This window comes from Eretmochelys imbricata, chromosome 4 (assembly GCF_965152235.1).
Source record: "Eretmochelys imbricata isolate rEreImb1 chromosome 4, rEreImb1.hap1, whole genome shotgun sequence".
Taxonomy (NCBI): Eukaryota; Metazoa; Chordata; order Testudines; family Cheloniidae; genus Eretmochelys; species Eretmochelys imbricata.
The window spans coordinates 122,888,353-122,904,832 of NC_135575.1; the positions used below are offsets into that span (position 1 = coordinate 122,888,353).

General features: G+C 46.0%; 1 protein-coding gene across 1 annotated transcript in view; it reads left to right on the forward strand.

Annotated features, from left to right (window-relative positions):
- The first annotated feature begins 11,953 nt into the window (after positions 1–11,953).
- Positions 11,954–16,480, forward strand: part of HTRA3 (HtrA serine peptidase 3) — a 38,708-nt gene continuing 34,181 nt past the window's right edge. The window contains exon 1 of the mRNA XM_077814659.1: positions 11,954–12,377. Within this exon, the coding sequence (XP_077670785.1) occupies positions 11,954–12,377 (424 nt within the window). The remainder of the gene's footprint in view (positions 12,378–16,480) is intronic.

The following is a 16,480-nucleotide window of genomic DNA, read 5'->3' on the forward strand; positions in this document are numbered from 1 at the left end:
ATGCTACTGTATCCCCTATCCTACAATAGCCTTCCTTGACTCCTCCTTCCTCTCCAACTTCAATCCATCTCCTTCATCTTGGAGGTCTCTAAGTGCCTCTCCTAACACCCTCTGGGGTCTTCTGCAATCTGGCTTCCACCCCCTTTACTTCACTGTGACAGTATGTGTGCACCAATTTCATTAATGACCTGCTCCTGGCCTCTTCTCTAGACTTAATTTCATTAATCTGTTCATTGCCTTTGACATGGTCTATCACTCCTTTATTATAAACAGTCTGTCTTTGGACTTCTGCATTTTTGGGCTAGGTTGATTCTTCTCCTTCCTCCCTAAACATCCTTTTTTTTTGCCTTGCTCTATTGCTTCTTTTTCTCCTTCTTTCTAACGTTTTCCATCACTCCAGGATCTGTCTTTTGTCCCATTCTCTACTCCCTCTGTATTCTATCCCTCATCCAATTTCACTGCTTTGTCAATCCCCAAACAACTTCTCTCTGCCGACCTCCCACCTCCAGTGCCACATCTGTGATTGTTACAGAGAGACCTCTTGTGCAATGTCTGGTGATCTTCTAACTGAATATCCTCTTGGTGTCAGGATACATGTATCTGCAGCAGGAAGTCAGTCAAGATGAGGGAATGGGGGGAATAGGTTCTAGGCGGGAGCTCAGCAATGAGGCAAAAAGAGGCAGTGCAGCATTAGGGATTATACTGTTTTCCGTGCTCCAGTAATGTTTTTTTGATGGGAGAAAGTAACTTTCTGTGATTTCTTTTCCATTGTTACATGACACTTAGCTCCAAGGAGAGATATCACATGCTCCTATCTGGAAGTTGGGACAGGTAGTGGTGTGGCTCTCCCAACAGCCTTCACCCACACCTAAACCGATAGCACTGAGTGCCTTGTTGCCATTTATATTTTCCTTTGGGGTGGAGACATGAGCTCACAGAGAGACAGCAGAGCCACATGCAGAAATACTTTATACTGCAAATTGCCACATACATTAGGGCAATCTGCTGTGGGAATATACTGTGTAGAGTGGCTTAGCTCTAGACCAGGGTTTCTCAAACTTCATTGAACCACGACCCCCTTCTGACAACCAAAATTACTACATGACTCTGGGAAGGGGGACTGAAGCCCAAGCCCCACCACCCTGGGCAGGGTGGCCAAAGTCCAAGCCCTGCCACCCTGGGGGGCACTAAAGCTTGAGGGCTTTAGCCCTGGGAAGTGGGGCTCAGACTTTGGCTTCAGCCTCAAGCCCAGCAAGTCTAACACCAGCCCTTGTGACCCCATTAAAATGGGGTTGTGACCCACTTTGGGGGCCCGACCCATAGTTTGAGAATTGCTGCTCTAGACACTTAAGATTCATGTGCCCCTCTCTTTATTAGCAAGTGCTGAGCTTTCACATCGTGGGTACAGATGTGCAGCCACTGACTATCAGAAAGTGGTAGGGAAGTACTATTCACCCACCTTTTCCCATGTGCCACCCCGCTGCTTACCATTTGTGAGTGTGATTAAAGCAACGGAAAGGAAACATATAATAATATAATATAATTACTGTGATAGGGTTGTGACATACTATACCTTGGAGTGTCTTGTAATCCCCACATTCCTCATCTGTATATAACTGTGATTTACCTTACAAGGCATGCTTTATATGTATCGGGGAAGGTTATGATCTGCTGACAGTCATTTCTCTATCCATATATATAATTAATGCATATGAAGTTATGTCTATTGTATGTTTTAGTGACAATCCTACAACACTATAAGTTGGGGAATCAGCTAGATATTAGCTCCCCAGAGGCAACAGCAAGGAAAGTAACCAACAGCTGGGCGGGGTGTCAAAGAATCCATCAACAACCATTGTCCAGCAAGGGAGCTACAATTCAATGACTCACCTGCATGAGGCCACACTAAGGGAATTGCTCAACCTTGCCTGGAGACTCAGCATTGCCCACAGACATGCCTGGGCTTGTGGTCCTCAAGAACACAGGACTGAGGACTGGAAGCGTTCGCAGAACGTCTCCTCTGAGATGTCTAGGACATCAAGAATTGTGGCCTGAACCCAGGGAAACAGCAAGGTATAAAGCATGATTCATGGTCTGTGCTACCCCAGTTAACTACAGGGCCAAACCGTAGCCCACTGGTCTCAGCGCCCCCTGGCTACAGTGGTAACCTGCTCAAAAATGTCCCGGAAAGTCTTGGGGTCATCATCAGCCCCATCTTGGCAAGCCTGATGGGGGTGCGGTTAGGTGATCCTGCTGGAGTACCGGGTCATAATATTGTGGCCACCTGCTGGACCAGCTGCTGCTGCTGGGCACCAATATGTAGATTAACTGCTGCTGCTGTGGGGTCATCTGCTGCAGCAGTTGCTGCTGTTGATGGTAGGTGTTCTGCTTGACCATCCATTTTAGCAGCTGTTGCAGCTCCATTCAAGGTGGGTTGTGGTTTTTTTGTTTTTTTTTTTTGGTTAGTTTGGTTTTTTTACTTCCCTTCGGTAGAGACTAGGGCGTGGGCCTTCATTCGCCACCACTTGTGATAGGGTCTTCTGTGGCTGGGTGGCCTAGGGGCTAGATCACTGGTCTTTCAGTCTGCAAAGCCAGAGCGGGTGGTGGGGGATCCAGACCCTCCTTCTTTATTGGGTCCCAAGCCAGGGCCCTGTGTAGATCTCCCCTTAAACAGGGGAGATGAGGTCTCTCTCCTGGCAGGGAGTCAAGACCCACTCCTCTGGGCTACATCCTACAAGTCTCTTCAATTTGGGGTGTGGCCCCATTAATCCAGTTGCCCCTATTGCCTCCCTTTGGCAGGGGAGCCCTTACTTGCCTCAAGCGTCTGGCTGGTCGCTGACCCATCCCTTCAGTTAGACAGACAGAGAGCGCTTGTCTCCTCGCCAGTCAGCCTCCTACTGAGACAGACTCCCGTCTTTTCTTCCCCCTCCAAGCTTGGTGTTAGCTGGAAGTATAGCAGGGTGGGGCTAGCTGAACCCAAAGGTTTTCTTTAACTCCCACTGTGCCAGATGGCAGTTTCTCTGCTCCCTCACACTTATATAGCACTTTCCATCCATATATTTCAAGGAATTTACCAACGTGGTTGTAATGATCTGCATTTGACAGATTCATAGATTCCAAGGCCTGAAAGGGCCATTGTGATCATCTAGTTTCATCTCCTGCATAATACAAGCTATGGAACTTCCCCAAAATAATTCTTAGAGCATATCTTTTAGGGAGACGCAGCAAGACAGTGGCAGAACTTGGACCTGCTTGATTTCTAGACCTGTGCCTTTTCCAATGGGCCAAACTGTCTTCCCCCTTATTGTGCCTAGAGGCATATGCTTTTGTGGTGAGGAGTTGTGAATGGAGTAGAAAACAATGAAAGATGTGACTTTTCTCTACATATGTCTGACTCTGTGCTCATGCTGTGAGCAGAGCCTATGTTTTTCTAGCTCTTGGCCAGATTCTTCTGTCACACCAGTTTCAATGAGTTCAGAAAAGTCACTTCTGATTTGTATGAGTGTATACTACAGGAGAATTAGCTCCTTGATTTTAGAACATGCTTTCACGAGCTTTTAAAGGACACATGAGTTTAATGCATTCTAGAGATTCGGTATTTCTTTCAAAACTGTCTTTTTGGTGTCATAGGTTTGGACAGAATACAAGAAGGGAAAACTGATCCCTACCTGCCTTCCATCACTGTCACAGAAGAGATTTGCAATAAGAATATGCCTTTGTTGTGCAGCGATAAAGGCCTCAGGCACAGCTTCCCCCTTTGATGAAGGCAGCTGAGAAAATTCTCACTGTTTGGGCTGACCTGTTTGTGAAAGTTCTCTTTCTCCCCCTTTTCTCCCTTGCAATGTCTAGTCTGAAAACAAACTGACAGCTGTATTCTTGGACCAGTTTGTGGGAGTTGCAGTGTCAGAAGTGCAAACAGACTGTAGCTACTTAGTTCAGGAAATGAAATGCAGATAATCTGATAAATAAACAGTGTTTATTACTCTGTTTTATGTGTGCTTTGGATTTCTTTTCAAAATACTCCTACAAGGAACTGCGAATGCATATTAAACATGTGCTATTAATTTAAAGTCCTGAATGGCAAGGTCAGATTGGTCATTAACTTAAATAATTTGATCCCCAGAAAAGTGAGAATCCTTGAACTTGAACCATATTAAGTAAACAGTATCAGTGCATTACTTTTATATAGAAATTCATCCCAAAGAAGAGCAAAGCACTTTGCAATATGAATGCAGACAGAGCTAGATGCGAGTAAAAGGGATAAAATACTACAGAGTTTAGGACAGAGGGTGGAGAAGAAGGTTGTATCTAACTTAAATGGAGAGGGAATTATTTAAGTAGGGTGAAAAGTAATTACCCAAACTGGAATTTGGAGAGGACAGTGGGATTTAGTTACCCAGTTTGGACAGGACAGTGGGGTTGCGTCCTTACCATTGAAATAATTTGTTAAGATATTTTTAATTCTCACAGGGGTCAAGAGTCTGGTTTGACATTTCATCCAAATGACAGCTCTCTAGCAGCACGGAATTCCCTAGATCAGCACCAAGATGCGGCGTCGGTTCCTTCCTAAGTCAGGGCCAGTTTGTGACCCATTTAGTTAAGGTTCCCCCTTACTAGTCTTTAGTGGCTACCAGGACTGCTGGTAGCAGCACAGAATGGAAAATGGCATTAATGGATCCAGCATTAACATTTGTGCAGCTGGGCAAGGAATGGCCCAGCAAGGATAGGGATAGGGTGGAGCCTTGACTCCATCCCCACAGGGGGATGAGCACGCACAGCAGGGTAATTAATCTAGGCCAGATATAGGGCCTGCATGGATTCCTTCTCCTCTGGAGCAAGAGCAGAACCATGACCAGAGTGTGATTCTGTGAGTCACAATCTGGCTCCTGGTGTGCTCCTAGGGCAGGGCCATTACAGGCTACCCCATTCTCAGAGCTTGCAGAAAAGCTGCCATCTAACCCTCAGGAGAGAAGGCAGCCACCCACTGAATCATCAGCACTCTTTCCTGTACTGCCCTGGGTTTGTCTTGAGGAGCCTCCCATCCAACTACTGACCCAGCATGACTCTTGCTGAGTGATTCAGAATCCATGTAATTGTTTTTCCCATTGTGCAGAATTCTTTTCACTGAACAATCTGATTCATTGTCTGAAGGAATTTTAACTGCATATATTTGGTATTTGTATGTAGTGTAGTTGTAGCCATGTGGGTCCCAGGATGTTAGAGTGACAAGGTGGGTTAGGTAATACCTTTTATTGGGCCAACTTCTGTTGGTGAGAGAGACAAGCTTTTAAGCCACATAGAGCTCTTCTTCAGCTCTGGCCACTCTACCTTGAATGGTCCCTTACTATATGTGCTAACTACTTATGCTAAACAATCTGTTCCAAATTGCATTTTGCTATGATACTAGGAGTACCTTTTCCAGACCTGAAGAAGAGCTTTGTGTGGCTCGAAAGCTTGTCTCTCTCACCAACAGAAGTTGGTCCAATAAAAGATATTACCTCACCCACTCTCTCTCTCTTATATTCAATATTTGTATTTGAAGTGAATTTAAGGGCTAGGGAAAGGTATTGGATTGACAGCACTGGACAGGGAAGTTCTTTATTTATCCACAGATGAAGTACAGCATGCACAGTGTCAGTTCCATTTCTTTTCACCCCACCATGTGTGTCAACCTTGTTTTGGAGAGAGAACCTATGGGAGTAAGAGGGTAGCTCAGTCTCTCTAACCACTTAGGCTATGTCTACACTAGAAAGCTTACAGTGGCACAGCTGTACCAATGCTGCGCTGTCCCCACCGCCAACCTAGTATAGTCCACACCGGCGCGTTTGTTGTTGTAACTTATGTCGCTCATGGGGTGGGTTTTTTTTTCCACACCCCTGAGTGACATAAATTATACCAGCATAAGTGGTAGTGTAGACATAATTAGTCTTTGGTCTCTCTGGTGAGACTGCTAAGGAAGGGTAATAAGAGATTGATCTTGCTTGGTGATGAATTCCTACTAGGAGTTGAGAGCGCTCAGTACCACTCTGGACACAATCAAGATGGAGTCCTAGTGGGGGCAATGTTTTTGTTATGTGTACACCTGTCCCAAAGAAACTGTAAAACTAATTCCTCTTACTTTGGCCACTGAACAGCCATCAGATAAAAATACTTTTAGACCCTCCCAGCCTGAATTAACAACATGCAAGCCACTAACCTAGATGTGAAGGGCTATGTAAAACTCCACACACTTGCTAGATTTCAAGTTCCCCAAGGACAGACCTAAGTCATCCTATATATTTGTAGGCCCCTAGTATAATGGAGGCCTTAGCCTACTTGGGACTTCTATGTGCTACTACAATAGAAATAATGAATAATAATAATGATGATGTTGTGAAAGGTTCTGTCACCCATCAGAAATACCATAGTCTATTCAGTCACTAACAGCCCATTATTTACAACTAGAAATCTTTTCCTTGACCTCTCACTTGCAGCTAAGGTTGTGCCAAAATAACGAAAATACTTCCATGAAATATCACAGACAGACAGACACAATTACACACACACAGGTAGTTTCTTTCTGGAGTTTGTTTAAATCCCAACACTTTTCTTTTTTGTGATTTCTCTTCCCCCCTCCAAAAAAAAAAAAAAAAAAGGCTTTGCATGAAAACACAGATATTTTCAACATTTTCTTTCAGTTAAAAAAAATCTTTGTCAGATCATTTCAGTTTTTGAAAATGTCCAGGATTTGCTCAAAAGCAAAATTTCAGTTTTTTTCCCCCATGAAACTGGACTAGTTCAGGAAAATACAAAAGGTGTATGATAACAGAACATTTCAAAGTCTTTGAATTTTAAGTTGAGCTACACCAAACATTCTCAGTCAAAGCTTGTTTAGTTTTTCAGTATCAAACACTATAAAAATATTTTCTATAAAGTAACAAGAAAATGAATATTTTGATTTACAGTAACAACTAAGGCCACAATCCTGCAAAGGCTTACTCATATACTTACCTTCACCCAATGGGACTACTCACAGAATGTAAAGTTGGATGGCCCAGATCCTCAAAAGTATTTAGGTGCCCAACTTCCACAGAAATCAGTGAGAGATAGGCGCCTAAATATCTTTGAGGATCTGGGCTGATGTGTGCATGATTCAGCAGGATAAGGGCCTAAAACGGTGATGGCAACTGGTAGCCTAGGGGCTGTATCTGGCCTGCCGGATCATTTTATTTGGCCTGCCACTGCCCAGCTTGATGCAAATGATCCAGCAGTGCCGGGGCCAGGAAGGGGGTGGGGGGCCATGGTGGGGGCAAGGTCCCTGCATGCAAGGCCCCGCATGCCTGTGTCATGTGATGCTGTGGCGAGAGTCAATGGGCCAGGGAGGAGAGCTGGGCCCAGCTCCATGGGATAGGAACTGCCACTGAGGGTTGGATGGGAAGGGCGTGCTCGCTTTCAGACCCCCCCCGGCCCTTCCACCCCTCTAGGGGCAGGACCTGACCCCCCCACATCACACAACCCAGCCCGCCAAAGGGTTTTAGTGGATTTTGGGAACCTCTAGTACCTTAAAGTTGCCCATCCCTGGCCTAAAATAACATCGATCTGCTCAAGTTAAAAGATTTTGAAAATGTTAAAAGATTCCAGTTTCCAGGAGAGTAATGCACTTTTTGAAATGTTTGGCCTTTAAAATCTTTAAAAGTTACAGTTTAGTTGCTGCTTCCTTTACTTACTTTGGGTTAGCATAAATATTCATGTTCATACATTTCTGAGAATCAAGTTATTTATTTGAATAAAGAAGCGCTTTATCTTTCATGCAAATAACCCTCCAGACAAAAGCATATATAAAGTAAGCTGACCATCTGTTCCAATCTTCTGAACTAGATCTGCATATCAAAGGTTGGAGAATAGTATGGAGTTCCATGTAATAATTTCTCGTGGAAAGTTTTGCCAACAGGGGGAGGCTATTGACCCTGAAGATGTGGGGGGAAGCTAAGAGAGCAAGATATGGCATAATCTAGGGTGAAATAAGTTGGGAATGGGTGATAGGATCTTCTCCTTCCAAAGATACAAATTTGCGGCTTCAAAAAAATTGCACTTTTACTGGGACTATGTGAGACTCATAGATGAAAAGTAGAATGTTTGGGCTGATCTGCAAAAGCATCAGTGTGTCTTCCATTCCCAGGGCAGAAGCTGTGAGCCAGGGCTGTTTGCCCTAAACACGGAGAATTCAAACCCAGCAGGAGAGACAGATGGGAACCATTGTAGCAGCGCTTGGTTTATTTGTTTAAAAAGGTATTCTGGAAGTGAGCATGAACTTACAAGCACTGAATCTGGGCATTCCTCTCCTCTCCCTTTTCTAACAGTCCTGCTCAGATAGAGTGGGGCAGCACTGTGTGTCTCCACCCGGTCCTCCGCTAACTCCCCCAATCCTATCCGCCCTATGGCTCCTCCAATCTCTCTGAGTTTCTTTTTCTCCTCTTGCCAGTGTGTTGCATAATGAACATAGGAGTCCGCAGGGGCCACTCTAGCTACAGGTAAACAAACATCTGCCCAGGGCAGCAGATTCTGTCTAAGGCACCAGGGGTGGTTGGGCCAAACCTGAGTGATGGTGTGACCCGTGTGCCAGGTTACAATGCCATCCCTCAAATTGGGTCCACGTGCGCCACTCCTCATCATGACCGAGGGATGGCTGGCCCAGACCTGAGTGAGTGGCATTGTGACCTGGCGCTTGCCCCCACATATCTACCATAACCATCGAACCGTCAGGAGGCTCGATGCACTCCCACCCACAGTTGAGAACCTCTGTTCTATGAGTTAGGAGAGGGGAAGACTGTCTTGAGCAGCCTCTGCGAGTCTTGGGGAAGAAGGGAAGCACCGATTCAGCTCCTGCACACAGGGATTCCTGCAGGGAAGGAGGAAGTACTGTGGTGTCTGGGCTCTGCAGCATTCACCCTTTCTGCCTGGCAGGGCAGCGTATTGAAGGATGATTAGGGAAAGGATTAGGGCTTTTCTGAGATGTCCCACTTTCCTCTCTGCGTCACCCAGGCTTTCCCTCAATGTCATGCTCTCCTACGAGGTCTATTTAGAGATCTGTGGCTGAAGAAACCATCTCACGCCCCATTCTCAGACTGGAAACAACATGCAGTGCCAACTCGAAGGTCTGCTTGCATTCAGGGGAGGAATCCCACTCTTGTGGCCCAGGGTGTGACACCACGACTGATCTCTCGACTCTCCTCTGCTACAGCAGCTCATGCACTCCTGGACAAGAGCGCTACTGGCCCTTTACCATGCACAGATGATCAGTGCTGCCAGGGAGCTAAAAAAGACATTTTTATAGAGCAGAAGCATTGGTGGGAAATTCTAACACACTAAGCAAATTCAGGAGCCCATCACTTGTCCACTGGACCAGGCTCAACAGGCTACTCTCTGGTTCATCCAGAGTTGCCTCAGCTACGTGCTGCACTGGCTTTAGATTCTTCTCCATGTTGTGACTGTAGGGCAGCGGTGCAGAAAATAGCTCATGTGGTGGAAGAGTGCCCAACTGAATATCTGGAGGGCACTTTGCAATACCTAGCCTCCCTTGATACAGAGACCATGCTCTAGTTACAGAATTGGGACATTGAGCTCTGATGTCCGCATACGAAAAGAAGGAATTTCTCCTGCCCAGAGCTTGCTTGAGATTTCAACTTGTGTGCCTGAGAGAGTTAACAAGGAGGGAAAATATACTGGCTCCACAGGATGGAGAAGGAAATAAAGTTAACAAAGATCAAAGACTATAAAAGTGACACAGGATATGTCTACACTTCAAAATATAAATAAATAAAACCATCTGTGGCAGAGTCTCAGAGCCGAAGTCAACTCACTCGGTCTCGTGGGGCTCATGCTATGGGGCAAAAATAGCCTTGTAGACTTTCCTGCTCAGGCTGGAGCCTGGGCTCTGACACCCTCCCTCCTCGCCTGGTTTCGGAGACCAGGCTCCAGCCCTCACAGGAACATCTACACTGCTATTTTTAGCTCCATAGCAAAAGCCCCACGAGCCCATCAGCTAACGGGCTCTGAGACCATAGGTTCTGGAACTAGGGATGCTGCTGCACCCCCTGGCTTGAAGTGGTTTCCACCATATACATGGTTTACAGTTTGGTTCAATGGCTCTCAGCACCCCCACTATACAAATTGTTCCAGCCTCTGTCTGAAACTCGCAGCCACAGGTTTGTTTTTGCAGGGTAGACGTACCCACAGAGAGAGAGAGGTGCAGTCTGAACAGATGACTGGAAACTAGAAATTCCTGATTACTAATGCTGGCTGTGACAGTGTCCTCTCGTGCCCTTGGTCAAATCATTCATGACCTAAAGTCAATGGGTGCAATCTGGACCTCAATCCATGCCGTAATTGCCCTCTCTGTAAAATGGGAATATAATATTACATCCCTACCTCACAGCACTATTAGGATTAATTAATGTGTGCAAAGTACTATGTAAGTATTACCTCCTACTGAAATATTTTATAAGAATGAGAATGTAAAAATAAAGCTTTAAAGTCATTTTCAGCGAGTGGTGATTTGGAGGATTGCAGGCAAAGGGCCCGATCCTCAGCTGGTGCACATAGGCATGATGATTTCAGTGGATCTATGCAGATTTACATCAGTTGGGACTCTTACTCAGAGCTGGGAGTCAGGAATTCCTCAGCTGTAATCTAGCTGTGCCACTGAGCCTTTGTGGGGGTCGGGCAAATCCCCTAATCTCTCCCTGCCTCAATTTGCTCATCTTCTAAAAAGAGGATCATAATACTTACTGCCCTGGTACCAGTGTTGTGGGAATTCACGGGACAGTGGGGTCCTGATCTCGGTTGGTCGCTAGGCCTCACCACAATTAACACAATTAATAATGTTTGTGAGGTGGTTTGAACACATATAATTTGCTATATTTAAAGGGTATTTAATTAAGGGCAAAGGTGAGAGGGAAAGAGGAAGAAAATGAGCGTTGATGATGCCGTAGGCCACTTCCCTCTCCGATTTCCAGGCATGCCACGACTGACTTGTTCACAGCTATTTTGGACCATCTGCTTGTGAGTTAATCCCTCATTTTCACACAGTGTAGCTCTGGCCTTCTGCCCACGGGCCCCTGGAACGCCGGGCTCGCTGCTGCTTTTCATCCTCGCTCTGTTTAACCAACAGTTACTGGGGTGAGGCAAACATGAAAACCCGAGCCTCTGCCCCCACGTCAACTCAGTCACTTCCCTTTGCACGGAGCCCAGCCAGCTTGCTGAGCCCGGACACGGTGCAGCCCAGTGCGTGTCCGCAGGGAAGGGAGGAGGCTTCCCCACGCCGGAGGTGGGGCCTGACCGCCGGCTGAAGCGGCGGTCTCTGCAGCTGGTCCTGCCAGTGCTGCCGCTGACAGGGACCCCGGAGAGGCAGCTGCCGCCGCCGCAGCCGCCTCCCGCATCTAACCGCCCGGCGTCACTCGCTTCTGTCTCCGCCGCCTCTTGCGGCTCTTGCTGCCGCCGCGCTCCCGATAGCTCCTGCAGCGGCTCTGGGGAGCCGGAGGCCGGGGGCGGAGGCTTCGTGAGGATTAAAGGAGCGCGCAGAAGCCCAGCCCGGCAAGCGCGTCCCGAAGAGCCGCTGCGCTGTTGCAAGTTTACTCCACGCGGATGGACTGACCCAGCCTTGACTTCGGGGCTTCGTGGTTTAACCTCTTCCCAGCCTCTCTCTTCTTTCTGCCTGCCGCTCCCTCCTGTATTGTGGAGAGCCCCATAACATTAACAGGGGTGTGCCAGTCACAGGCTGGGGGGCTGTTTAAGGAAGATTAACTCTTTCCTTTTCTTGTGTGTGTGCAAAGCCTGACTTCCCCTTTTCTGTTATTCCCTCACTGCATTTTAATTGCACATTTTGCCTGTTTTTGCCCCCACCCCCCCGCACGCCCTTCTTATTCCCCTGGATTTGCACATTTTCCTCTCCCCAATTAAAAAGGTGTCACAGGTGATGATGGTTTTTCTGTTGCGAGTTTTGCTCCTGCTGGCGCTAAGTTCTAGCCGGACCTTTGCAGAGCCCTTTGTGGCCAATGGCAAATGTCCAGCTCGTTGCAATGTCTCCAAGTGCCCGAGCCCCAGCTGCCCAAGCGGCTATGTCCCCGATCGTTGCAACTGCTGCCTTATCTGTGCTGCGGGAGAAGGTGATTCCTGTGGCCGCAAGGAAGACCCGCCATGCGGGGACAGCCTGGATTGCAAGCACCCCATGGGCAAGCGCTTCGGCAAAGGGGTATGCCAGTGCAAGCTCAGCTACCAGGTGTGCGGCAGCGATGGCAGGACCTATGACAATGTGTGTCAGCTGAAGGCGGTGAGCCGTAAGGCTTTGCAACAGGGGTTGCCAGCTGTCATCCAGATCCAGAAAGGCGCCTGTGAATCGGGTAAGACCATGCAGGGCACCGCCACCCCCATCATTACCACTGGTAACATTGAGCTGCTGCACTTTCAGCAGGGCCATCTTGGGTGCTCGGGACTGCTTAACGTGTTCCACCCAGGAGATAGGATGCAATGGGTGGGGGAAGGGAGGTGTTTTGTGGGTGAACATGAACCCCTTAGCTGTTGTGCACATCACACATCAGTTTCCAAGTTAATGAAACATTTAAATTTCAAGTGATCTTGGAGGATGGGATGGCTCAGGGGACTGGAATGAGTTACAGAGCTGTTGTCAGTTAGACTCCTTACTCTATTTGGCAACCAAAGAAGATCTAAGCTGTTTGTGAAATAAGCCAGGGTGTTCAGGCCTTGTCCATATCAGATCAATCACATTCACTAATGGGCACTGTGGTCTTGTGGTTAGAGCCCTGGATTCAGGAGTACTGTGTTCTAATCCTGGCTCTGCTATTGATCTGCTGTATGACATTGGGTAACTCACTCTCTGTGCTTCAGTTTACACCAGTTTAAAATGGAATAATGAAACTTACATTCCTTTGTAAAGGTACTTTGAGATCTTTGAATGAAAAGTGATATAAAGGAATGAGCATAACATTTTATTAGCAGTAAGAAAGCAGCAATAGAAAGGCCACGACTGCATGGTCAGCATTATCCTTTCAGCCTTAAAAGTGGTCCTTCCAAGTCAAAATCAGGGCACTGAAATCTTACAGTCTGGGGCATTTCACAATGCCTACATTTACACAGTGAAATGTTTTGACCTGCCATACATCGATTAAAAAAGCACATGTGATATCTGATGTATAAGGCAGAGCAAGAAGAGACATAACAATAACCAGCCCAGCAGATGCAAGCTAAAGTATCACTTATTTTTTGTTTTACTGTAACAATGTACTGTAGTCCATCATCCATACAGTATTCCCCACATATCAGAGTGCTTTTGTGTATTTTGAAATGGCAAAGATACCAGGATGCTATTGTCTGTTCAACTTGTACACTAAATCATTTGAATGTTTTAGAGTGCAATTTGGTATTACCGTTTTTGTCTGACCTAGGATATTGTACTATTCCCAGCTCACGTCCAACTGGATTTACTAACTTCAAAAGACTTTGGTGATCAGTTGTTGATTTTTAGGTATTAAAATGAACGACTTTTCTGAAAGTGTCGATTTGACTTATTTTTGCAAAAGTTCACAAATTTTCTAGTAAATTATTTAATGGCTGATTTTTACATTGTTTCCATCAACATCCCCGAAAACAACAGTGGATAGGTGTTCTGGCATTTTAAGTGACACATCAATGCTTCAGTAAAGTCAGATGAAATATATTAGCAAGGGTTGTAAAAACCATAAGAACTATGGGCAAACAATTCATTGGAAGGGATGTAGGTAGGGAAAGGGGACTTGTCTATTGTTAGACTCTTATAGCACTTTTCATCTGTGGCTCTCAAACTGCTTGAGAAAGGAGCTAAATATTGTTATCCCCATTTTATAGATGGGGAAACTGCGACAGAGAGGTGCAGTGATTTGTCCTAGGTTATCTAGCAGGCCCCAGTCCACTGTACTTTCTACTGAGCCACTTTGCCTCCCTAAAATTTTGAAGTTGTAACGTTCTCTTATCTAGACATCTCAACGTATAAAACCATTAACTCTGACACTTCCAATACTTAGTTTGAACTCATTCATTCAGAACATTTAGAATGTTTAACCATAAAAATTAGTATTTGATATTGTACCTAGGGACTTAAGGAATGTTTTGTTTTTAGTTTCAGAGTAGCAGCCGTGTTAGTCTGTATTTGGAAAAAGAAAAGGAGTACTTGTGGCACCTTAGAGACTAACAAATCTATTTGAGCATAAGCTTTCGTGAGCTACAGCTAACTTCATCGGATGTACTCAGTGGAAAATACAGTGGGGAGATTTATATACATAGAGAACATGAAACAATGGGTGTTACCATACACACTGTAATGAGAGTGATCACTTAAGGTGAGCTATTAACAGCAGGAGAGCGGGGAGGGGGAGGTTTGGGGGGAAAGCCTTTGTAGTGATAATCAAGGTGGGCCATTTCCAGCAGTTGACAAGAACCTCTGAGAAACAGTGCGGGGGGCGGGGGGGGGGGAATAGTTTACTTTGTGTAATGACCCATCCACTCCCAGTCTGTATTCAAGCCTAAATTAATTGTATCCAGATTGCATATTAATTCCAATTCAGCAGTCTCTCCTTGGAGTCTGTTTTTGAAGTTTTTTTGTTGAAGAATTGCAACTTTTAGGTCTGTAATCGAGTGACCACAGAGATTGAAGTGTTCTCCAACTGGTTTTTGAATGTTAAAATTCTTGACGTCTGATTTGTGTCCATTTATTCTTTTACATAGAGACTGTCCAGTTTGACCAATGTACATGGCAGAGGGGCATTGCTGGCACATAATGGCATATATCACATTGGTGGATGTGCAGGTGAACGAGCCTCTGATAGTGTGGCTGATGTGATTAGGCCCTATGGTGGTGTCCCCTGAATAGATATGTGGACGCAGTTGGCAAAGGGCTTTGTTGCAAGGATAGGTTCCTGGGTTAGTGGTTCTGTTGTGTGGTGTGTGGTTGTTGGTGAGTATTTGCTTCAGGTTGTGGGGCTGTCTGTAAGCAAGGACTGGCCTGTCCCCCAAGATCTCTGAGACTGATGGGTCGTCCTTCAGGATAGGTTATAGATCCTTGATGATGCGTAGGAGAGGTTTTAGTTGGGGGCTGAAGGTGATGGCTAGTGGCGTTCTGTTATTTTCTTTGTTGGGCCTTTCCTGTAGTAGGTGACTTCTGGGTACTGTCCTGGCTCTGTCAATCTGTTTCTTCACATCAGCAGGTGGGTATTGTAGTTTGTAAGAATGCCTGATAGAGATCTTGTAGGTGTGTGTCTCTGTCTGAGGGGTTGGAGCAAATGTGGTTGTATCGTAGAGCTTGGCTGTAGACAATGGACCGTGTGATGTGGTCTGGATGAAAGCTGGAGGCATGGAGGTAGGCATAGTGGTCAGTAGGCTTCCGGTATAGGGTGGTGTTTATGTGACCATCGCTTATTAGCACCATAGTGTCCAGGAAGTGGATCTCTTGTGTGGACTGGTCCAGGCTGAGGTTGATGGTGGGATGGAAATTGTTGAAATCATGGTGGAATTCCTCAAGGGCTTCTTTTCCATGGGTCCAGATGATGAAGATGTCATCAATGTAGCGCAAGTAGAGTAGGGGCATTAGGGGACGAGAGCTGAGGTAGCGTTGTTCGAAGTAAGTCATAAAAATGTTGGCATACTGTGGGGCCATGAGGGTACTCATAGCAGTGCCGCTGATTTGAAGGTATACATTGTCCCCAAATGTGAAATAGTTATAGGTGAGGACAAAGTCACAAAGTTCAGTCACCAGGTTTGCCATGACATTATCGGGGATATCGATCCATTGTCTATAGCCAAGCTCTATGATACAACCGCATTTGCTCCAACCCCTCAGACAGAGACAAACACCTACAAGATCTCTATCAAGCATTCTTACAACTACAATACCCACCCGCTGAAGTGAAGAAACAGATTGACAGAGCCAGAAGAGTACCCAGAAGTCACCTACTACAGGAAAGGCCCAACAAAGAAAATAACAGAACGCCACTAGCCATCACCTTCAGCCCCCAACTAAAACCTCTCCAACGCATCATCAAGGATCTATAACCTATCCTGAAGGACGACCCATCAGTCTCAGAGATCTTGGGGGACAGGCCAGTCCTTGCTTACAGACAGCCCCACAACCTGAAGCAAATACTCACCAACAACCACACACCACACAACAGAACCACTAACCCAGGAACCTATCCTTGCAACAAAGCCCTTTGCCAACTGTGTTCACATATCTATTCAGGGGACACCACCATAGGGCCTAATCACAACAGCCACACTATCAGAGGCTTGTTCATCTGCACATCTACCAATGTGATATATGCCATCATGTGCCAGCAATGCCCCTCTGCCATGTATATTGGTCAAACTGGACAGTCTCTATGTAAAAGAATAAATGGACACAAATCAGACGTCAAGAATTTTAACATTCAAAAACCAGTTGGAGAACACTTCAATC